The sequence below is a fragment of the Macrobrachium rosenbergii genome, chromosome 41 (genome assembly GCF_040412425.1).
Source record: "Macrobrachium rosenbergii isolate ZJJX-2024 chromosome 41, ASM4041242v1, whole genome shotgun sequence".
NCBI lineage: Eukaryota > Metazoa > Arthropoda > Malacostraca > Decapoda > Palaemonidae > Macrobrachium > Macrobrachium rosenbergii.
Window position 1 is genome coordinate 3,399,536 of NC_089781.1, and position 9,752 is coordinate 3,409,287.

A 9,752-nucleotide genomic window follows, 5' to 3' on the forward strand; every position below is an offset into this window, starting at 1 on the left:
CAACCAGCAGTTGGGGGGCTGCTGGCCACTCACCGGACCTGCCACCACACCGAGAGGACCAGGCCAGAGGAAGAAGACCAGCAACCACAGGAGGAGGCCAGGCCAGTGGAGGAGCCGCCGACACCTGCAGCGGCTGGGAAGGGTGAAGGGTGAGGCCAGCAGTTGGGGACTGCTCACACCTGGAGAGACTGGAAGGGGCAACCAGCAGTTGGCTGGCGCTCACCGAACCAGTGGCCGGGAAGGGGGAGCCAGAGGAGCCGCCGCTGACACCTGGAGAGACGCAACAGCTGGGGAGGGCGAGCGACCAGCAGTTGGGGGGCTGCTGGCCGCTCACCTCACCTGCCACACCACACACCACCACAGGAGGACCACCTGGAGAGGCGGCCAGGAAGGACGAGGAGGAGCTGGCGCTCACCGGACCTGCCACACCACCTGACCAGGCCACAGGAGGACGCCGACACCTGGAGAGGGAAGGGCCAGGAAGGACAAGCGACCAGCAGTTGGGGATGCTGCTGGCCACTCACTGGACCTGCCACACCACCGAGAGGACCAGGCCAGAGGACAGTCCACAGGAGGACACCTGGAGCCGGCGGGAAACACGCTCACTGGACCTGCCACACCACCGAGAGGACACAACAGCCGGGAAGGGCGAGCGACCAGCAGTTGGGGGCTGCTGGCCGCTCACCGGACCTGCCACACCACAGAGAGGACCAGGACACAGGAGGAGGCCCGAGGAGCCAGGAAGGACAAGTGACCAGCAGTTGGGGGCTGCTGGCCGCTCATCGGACCTGCCACAGACCGAGAAGACCAGGCCACAGGAGGAGCCGCCGCCAACACCTGGAGAGACGCAACGGCCAGTAAGGAAGAGCGACCTGCAGTTGGGATGCTGCTGGCCACTCACCGGACCTGCCACACCACCGAGAGGACCAGGCCAGAGGAGGAGCCGCCGCCGACACCTGGAGAGACGCAACGGCCGGGAAGGGGGAGCAACCAGCAGTTGGGGGCTGCTGCTGGACCTGCCACAATCACCAGAGCACCAGGCCACACCACAGGAGGAGGCCAACACCTGGAGAAACACAGGGCCGGGAAGGCCGGCGACCAGCAGTTGGGGGCTGAGCCGCCACCGGACCTGCCACACCACCTGGAGACCAAGCCAGAGGAGGAGCTGCTGGCTGACACCTGGAGAGACGCAACGGCCGGGAAGGAGAGCCGACCAGCAGTTGGGGGGCTGCTGGCCACTCACTGGACCTGCCACACCACCGAGAGGACCAGGCCAGAGGAGGAGCCGCCGCCGACACCTGGAGAGACGCAACGGCCAGGAAGGGGGAGTGACCAGCAGTTGGAGGTCTGCTGGCCGATCACCAGACCTGCCACACAACCGAGAGGGCCAGGCCACAGGGACGCCGCGACCAGCGGCTGGGAAGGGCGAGCAACCAGCCGTCCAGCAGCTGGGGGCTGCTGGCCGCTCACTGACCTGCCACACCACCGAGAGGACCAGGCCACAGGAGGAGCTGCCGCCGACACCTGGATAGACGCAACTGCCGGGAAGGGCGAGCAACCAGCAGTTTCGGGGCTGCTGGCCGCTCACCGGACCTACCACACCACCGAGAGGACCAGGCCACATTCCACAGGAGGAGCCGCCGCCGACACATGGAGAGACATAACAGCCGGGAAGGGCGAGCGACCAGTAGTTGGGGGGCTGCTGACCGCTCACCGCACCTGCCACACCACCGAAAGGACCAGGCCACAGGAGGAGCCGCCGCCGACACCTGGAGAGATGCAACGGCCGGGAAGGGCAAGCGACTAACAGGTGTGGGGTTGCTGGCCGCTCACCGCACCTGCCACACCACCGAGAGGATCAGGCCAGAGGAGGAGTCGCCGCTGACGCCTGGAGAGACGCAACAGCTGGGAAGGGCGGCGACCAGCCTGGGGTCTGCTGGCCGCTCCAGCACCTGCCACAAACCGGGGCTGCTGGCCGCTCACCGGACCTGAGACACCACCCAGGGAGGGCCAGGCCAGCAGGAGGAGCCGCCACCGCACCTGCCACCCGCCCAGAGGGCCAGGCCACAGGAGGAGCCGCCGAGACCTGGAGACGAACGGCCGGAAGGACGAGCGACCAGCAGCTGGGGGGCTGCTGGCCGCTCATTGGACCTGCCACACCACCGAGAGGACTAGGCCACAGGAGGAGCTTCCACCGACACCTGGAATGACGCAACGGTTGGGAAGGGCGAGCGACCAGCAGTTGGGGGGCTTCTGGCCGCTCACCAGACCTGCTACACCACCGAGAGGGCCAGGCCAGAGGAGGGGCCGCCGCCGACACCTGGAGAGACGCAACGGCTGGGAAGGGCGAGCGACCAGCAGCCGGGGAGCTGCTGGCCGCTCACCGGACCTGCCACACCATTGAGAGGGTCAGGCCACAGGAGGAGCCGCCGCCGACACCTGGAGAGACGCAATGGCCGGGAAGGACAAGCGACCAGCAGTTGGGGGGCTGCCTTAACGGACCTGCCACACCACCGAGAGGACCAGGCCACAAGAGGAGCCGCCGCTAACACCTGGAGAGATGCAACAGCCGGGAAGGGGGATCGACCAGCAGTTGAGGTGCTGCTGGCCGCTCACCGAACCTGCCATTCCACTGAGAGGACCAGGGCAGAGGAGGCGCCGCCGCCGACACCTGGAGAGACGCAACGCCGGGAAGGGTGAGCAACCAGCAGTTGGGGGGCTGCTGGCCGCTCACTGGACCTGCCACACCACCGAGAGGACCAGGCCAAGAGGAGCCGCCGGGGCTGCTTGCCACTCACCGAACCTGCCACACCACCGAGAGGATCAATCTGAGATGAGCCGAAGCCGACACCTGGAGACACGCAACGGCCAGGAAGGGCGAGCGACCAGCAGTTGGGGGAACTGTGGCCGCAAACCGGACCTGCCACACCACCGATGGGACTAAGCCAAGAAGAGCCGCCGCTGACACCTGGAGACACGTAGCGGCCTGGATGGGCGAGTGACCAGCAGTTGGGGGGCTGGTTGCCCCTCACCGGACCTGTCACACCACTGATAGGACCAAATAGGACCTAGCCACACCACTGAGAGGACCAGGCCAAGAGGAGCCGCCGGGGCTGCTGGCCGCTCACCGAACCTGCCACACCACCGAGAGGATCAATCTGAGATGAGCCGAAGCCGACTCCTGGATACACCCAATGGCCGGAATGGCTAGCGACCAGCAGTTGGTGGACTGGTGGCCGCTCACCGGACCTGCCACACCACCGACAGGACCAACCCAAGACGAGCAGCCGCCGAAACCCATAGACACGCAACAGCCGGGAAGCGCGAGCGACTAGCAGTTGGGAGACTGGTGACCGCTCACCGTACCTGCCACACCACTGACAGGACCAAGCCAAGACGAGCCGCTGGTGACACATGGAGACACGCAACGGCCTCCACAGCCGGGAAGGGCGAGCAACCACAGTTGGGGGACTGCTGGCCGCTCACCGTACATGCCACACGCTGACAGGACCAAGCTGAGATGAGCTGCCGCCGACACCTGGAGACACACAACGGCCGGGAAGGATGAGCGACCAGCAGTTGAGGGACTTCTGGCCCCTCACCGGACCTGCCACACCACCAATAGGACTAAGCCAAGACGAGCTGCCGTTGACACCTGGAGACACGCAAAGTCCGGGAAGGGCGAGCAACCAGTAGTTGGGGGACTGCTGGCTGATCACCGGACCTGCCACACCACCGATAGGACTAAGCCAAGATGAGCTGCCGCCAACACCTGGAGACACACAACGGCTGGGAAGGGCGAGCGACCAGCAGTTGGGGGACTGGTGGCCACTCACCGTACCTGCCACACCGCTGATAGGACTAAGCCAAGATGAGCCACCGCAGACACCTGAAGACACGCAACAGCCAAGAAGGGCAAGCGACCAGCAGTTGGGGGCCTGCTGGCCACTCACCGGACCTGCCACACCACTGATAGGACCAAGCTAAGACGAGCTGCCGCCGACACCTGGAGACACGCAACGCCGGGAAGGGCGAGCGACCAGCAGTTGGGGGACTTATGGCCGCTCACCAGACCTGCCACACCACCGATAGGACCAAGCCAAGACGAGCTCCTGACAACACCTGGAATCACGCAACGGTCGGGAAGGGCAAGCGACCAGCAGTTTGGGGGACTGCTGGCCACTCACAGGACCTGCCACACCACCGATAGGATGAAGCCAAGATGAGCCACCGCTGACACCTAGAGACAGGTAACGGCCAGAAAGGGCGAGTAACCAGCAGTTGGGGGACTGCTGGCCGCTCAGCGGACCTGCAACACCACCGATGGGACCAAGCCAAGATGAGCCGCCGCCGACACCTGGAGACACGGAACGGCCGGGAAGGGCGAGCGACCAGCAGTTGGGTGACTGTTGGCTGCTCACCGGACCTGCCACACCACCGATAGGACCAAGCCAAGACGAGCTGCCGCCGACACCTGGAGAGACACGCAACGGCTGGGAAGGGCGAGCGATCAACAGTTGGGGGACTGCTGGCCAGTCACCGGACCTGCCACACCACTGATTGGACCAACTCAAGAGGAGCCGCCACCGACACCACCTTGCCACAAATGCAACGGCCAGGAAGTGCGAGCGACCCGCAGTTGGGGGACTGCTGGCCACTCTCTGCATCTGCCACACCACCGATAATACCAAGCCAAGATGAGTCGCTGACGTCACCACCTGGAGACACACGTAACGGCCAGGAAGGGTGAGCGATCAGTGGTTGGGGAGCCGCTGGCTGCTCTCCAGACCTGCAATACCACCGATAGGACCAAGCAAGACGAGCCGCTGCCGCCGACACCTGGAGACACGCGCAACTGCCGGGAAGGACGAGTGACCAGTGGTTGGGGGGTTGCTGGCTGCTCTCTGGACCTGCCACGCCACCGAAAGGACCAAGAAAAGACGAGCCGCCAACAATACATGGAGACACACGCAACGGCCAGGAAGGGCGAGCGACCAGCGGTTGGGGAACCGCTGGCTGTTCTCCGGACTTGCCACACCACTAATAGGACCAAGCCAGGATGAGCCACCATCACCACCACCTGGACACACACGCAACGGCCAGGAAGGGCGAGTGACCAGCGGTTGGGGGACCACTGGCTGCTCTCCAGACATGCCACACCACCAATAGGAACAAGCCAAGACGAGCCACCGCTGTCACCACCTGGAGACACATGCAGCGGCCGGGAAGGGCGAGCGACCAGCGGTTGGGATACCACTGGCCGATCTCCGGACCTGCCACACCACCGATAGGACCAAGCCAGGATGAGCCACCATCACCACCACCTGGACACACACGCAACGGCCAGGAAGGGCGAGCGACCAGCGGTTGTGGGACCACTGGCTGCTCTCCAGACATGCCACACCACCGATAGGAACAAGCCAAGATGAGCTGCCGCCGCCACCACCTGGAGACACATGCAACGGCCGGGAAGGGCGAGCGACCAGCGGTTGGGATACCACTGGCCGATCTCCGGACCTGCCACACCACCGATAGGACCATGCCAAGACGAGCCGTCGCCGCCACCACCTGGAGACACACGCAAAGGTCGGGGAGGGCGAGTGATAGGGCCAAGGCAAGACCAGCTGCTACCAACACCTGGAGACACACACAAGGGCCAGGAAGGGCAAGCGACTAATGGCTGGGGAGCCGCTGGTCACTCTCTGGACCTGCCACACCACTGATAGGATCAAGCCAAGATGAGACGCCGCCGACACCTGGAGAAACACACATGGCTGGCGAGGATCAGCGAACAGCGGTTTGGGGGCCGTTGGCCGCTTTCTGGACCTGCCACACTACCCAAAGGACCAAGGAAAGACAAGCCGCCAACAACACCTGGAGACATCCATTGGCCGGGAAGGGCGAGCGACCAGCAGTTGGAGGACGCTGGCCACTCTCCGAACTTGCCACACCACTGCTAGGACGAAGCCAAGACGAACCAGTGCCGACACCTGGAGACACACGCAACGGCCGGGAAGGGCGAGCGACCAGCGGTTGGGGGACCGCCGGCCAATCTCTGGACCTGCCACACCACCAATAGGACTAAGCTAAGATGAGCCGCCGACACCACCTGGAGACACACGCAATGGCCGAGAACAGCGAGCGACCAACGGTTGGGGAACCGCTGGCAGCTCTCCGGGCGTGGCACACCGCCGATAGGCCCGAGCCAAGACGAGACATCGCCGACACCACCTGGCCACATACGCAACGGCCGGGAAGGGCGAGCAACCAGCTGTTGGGGGACTGCTGGCCGTTCTCCGGACCTGCCACACCACCATTAGGACAAAGCCGACACAAGTCGCTGCCACCACCACCTAGAGACACGCAGGGGCAGGGTAGGGCGAGCGACCAGCAGTTGGGGGGCCAGTGGCTGCTGTCCAGACTTGCCATACCACCAATAGGACAAAGAGAAGACGAGCCGCCAATGACTCCTGGAGACACACGCAACGGCCGGGAAGGGCGAGCGACCAGCTGTTGGGGGACTGCTGGGCATTCTCCGGACCTGCCAAACCACCGATAGGAACAAGCCAAGATGAGCCGCCGCCGCCACCACCTAGAGACACACACAACTGCCGGTAAGGGCGAGCGACTAGTGGTTGTTGGGCGCTCGCCACTCTCTGGACCTGTCACACCACCGATAGGACCAAGCCAAGACAAGCTGCCGCCAATGCCTAGAGACACGCAACGGCTGGGAAGGGCTAGCTACCAGCGGCTGTGGGACCGCTGGCCTCTCTCTGGACCTACCACACCACTGATAGGACAAAGCCAAGACAAGCCGCTGCCGCCACCACCTGGAGACACATGCAACATCCGGGAAGGGCGAGCGACCAGCGGTTTGGGGACCACTGCTTGCTCTCCGGACCTGCCACACCACTGATAGGACCAAGCCAAAATGAGCTGCCGCCACCACCACCTGGAGACACACGCTACGGCCGGGAAGGGCGAGTGGCCAGCGGTTGAGGGACCAATGGCCGCTCTCCAGACCTGCCACACCACCGATAGGACCAAGCCAAGACGAGCTGCCGGCGCCACCACCTGGAGACACACGCAGTGTCCGAGAAGGTCAGGCAACCAACGATTTGGAGGCTGCTGGCTGCTCTCCGGACCTGCCACACCACCGATAGGACCAAGCCAAGACGAGCCCCCGCCGACACCTGGAGACATACGCAAAGGCCGGGAAGGGCGAGCGACCAGTGGTTGGGGGCCGCTCTCCAGACCTGCCATACCACTGTTAGGACCAAGCGAAGACGAGCTGCTACTGAGACGTGGAGCTACACACATTGGCTGGGAAGGGCAAGCGACCAGCGGTTGGGGAACGCTAGCCGCTCTCCGGACCTGCCACACCACCAATAGTACTAAGCTAGGGTTTGTTTCCCGGGATCCCGGGTTCCCGTTAGCCATAGAACAGGTTGTACATTGAGTAAGGAGTTTTCTAACATAAGGGAACATTCTAAACAATGCATAGCTTGTATTTCCTATGACGGTTTTGAAATCTTAGAGCAAGCTGCTGATGAAACTTCTCTCCATATCCTCGAGTTGTTAACCATCAAACAGCTGGTTCCATCTCTGAATAGTCCGTCTTCTTCTGCCCCTCTGTTTATTGCTTAAGAGGTCTCTTCGTCCTTTTGGTGCCGTTCTTGGTCACTTTTCTTGAGGCGTTAGGTTAGTTTTAACTTTTATGTTTCGGTTTTAATATCTATATTTTAACGTTAATGATTTTACTGAGTCCTTTGTATTGATTTTAATTGTTGTTATTTTTGTATTTTAGCCCTGATGATGAAGCCATGCTTTGAAACGTTGGCTGTAAATAAAGCTGAATATGTATCACCTTTTGTCGTCCTATTTGTTCTACGTATCCGTCTTGCTATATATATATATATATATATATATATATATATATATATATATATATATATATATATATATATATATATATATATATAAGGCCATATTCCATATTGAACTAAAGGGGTATCAACCATGCTGCAAAGGCCTTCCTTAATCTATAAATACACGAGTTTTTAATTTTGAAAGGATTATTTCTGTTGAATATTTGCGTAATTCCCCATTTATATATATTACAGGTTTTCTATACTTATACTAGCTGACCATCCCGGCGCTGTCCTGAAAAGCTCTGAATGACTACTGATAAACTCTCTCTCTCTCTCTCTCTCTCTCTCTCTCTCTCTCTCCCTCTCTACAGTCTCTCTCCCTCACTCTTTCCCTCTTTCTCTCCCTAACACCTCTCTCTCTCTCTCTCTCTCTCTCTCTCTCTCTCTCTCTCTCTCTCTCTCTCTCTCTCTCTTTTTCCTGTTAAGATAGTTGCTTCAGTTACATTGCCTGGCATTTTTGACATTTTATATTTCACCACATCTCACCCCCCATTCCTATCGGGGCTGAACTTGTACTCAAAGGACATTGGGAGTGTCACTGCTCATCTTAGCAACCTGGAAAACTAAGGATTAGACACTGATGACTGTTATTTTTGACATTTTATTTTTCACCCCTTCTCACCCCACCTTCCTATCGGGGCTGAACTTGGACTTAAAGGGCATCAGGAGTGTCACCATTCATCTTAGCAACCTCAAAAACTATGTATTAGACACTAATATCTGTTTTTTTTATTTTGGTTATTTTTACATGCCACCCACTTCCCAACCCCTACCCCTTTGGTGCTAGTGATGTCTTATCCCCACTGTATTCTTTTCCAGATAGTAAATAATATGTATACCGAAATTAGGTATGTTGAACCCATAGAGTTTATTTAATTAATAAGTCTATGGGCAGAACCAGCCCCGTTTCAGGGAAGCCCTTCCACCCCCACCCACTTTGGTGCCCTTTGGTTTAATGATGTCTTACCCACACAGCATTCTTTTCTAGATAGTAAGCCATATGTATACCAAGTTTGGTTGAAATTGCTCTGTTTCGGAGTTATCCTGGATCACACACACACATTTTTGTATATATGGATGAATCAGTTCACTCTGCTTTGCTTATAAGAGGAAATGAATACAAAAATTATGCGCTATTAAATTAATCTTGGATGGCTTTGGTTTTGATTCAGCTTCTTTGCAGTCTATAATATTTCTCGCAGTGACGGTAATGTTATAGAGCTGAGGTCTGAACTTTTTATAAGAATCAAGGTTCCATTTTTAATTGTTGGCATGAAATTTGTTCTTGGGAAACTAACAAATGACATACTTTTGAAAATTAGAACATTGCTTAATAACGTGTCAAATACTTCAGGCTAAGAAATTTATCTGAGTGACTGTTTTCTTTAAAAATGCACAACTTCTATTTTGTTAGTATATTATATATATATATATATATATATATATATATATATATATATATATATATATATATATATATATATATATATATATATATATATATATATATATATATATATATATATATATATATATATATATATATATATACATACATATATGCATACATATACATGTGTGTGATGTGTCTGATGTGTCTGTGCAAGTGTGTGTGAACAGACAAAAGTAACAGCAGATCTTAAGATTATATATATATATATATATATATATATATATATATATATATATATATATATATATATATATATATATGTGTGTGTATGTATATATATACTATTACTAAGTATTTATAAAGATTTTACTTACAATTTTTTTTAGTAAAATAAACGTTCCAGCGTTGCTATAAAACGTAAAAGATAG

At 57.0% G+C, this 9,752-nt stretch overlaps 1 protein-coding gene across 1 annotated transcript; it reads left to right on the plus strand.

The window, feature by feature from the left end:
• Window positions 1-506: 506 nt before the first annotated feature.
• LOC136826552 (collagen alpha-1(III) chain-like) lies at window positions 507-1,532 on the plus strand. Its single transcript, XM_067083734.1, has one exon. It carries the CDS (start codon window positions 507-509, stop codon window positions 1,530-1,532), a length of 1,026 nt encoding a protein of 341 aa, XP_066939835.1.
• The last annotated feature ends 8,220 nt before the right edge of the window (window positions 1,533-9,752 follow it).

Bases quoted from the DNA above. Each gene is read 5' to 3' on its own strand.
- LOC136826552 (XM_067083734.1), top strand. From the start codon at position 507: ATGCTGCTGGCCACTCACTGGACCTGCCACACCACCGAGAGGACCAGG.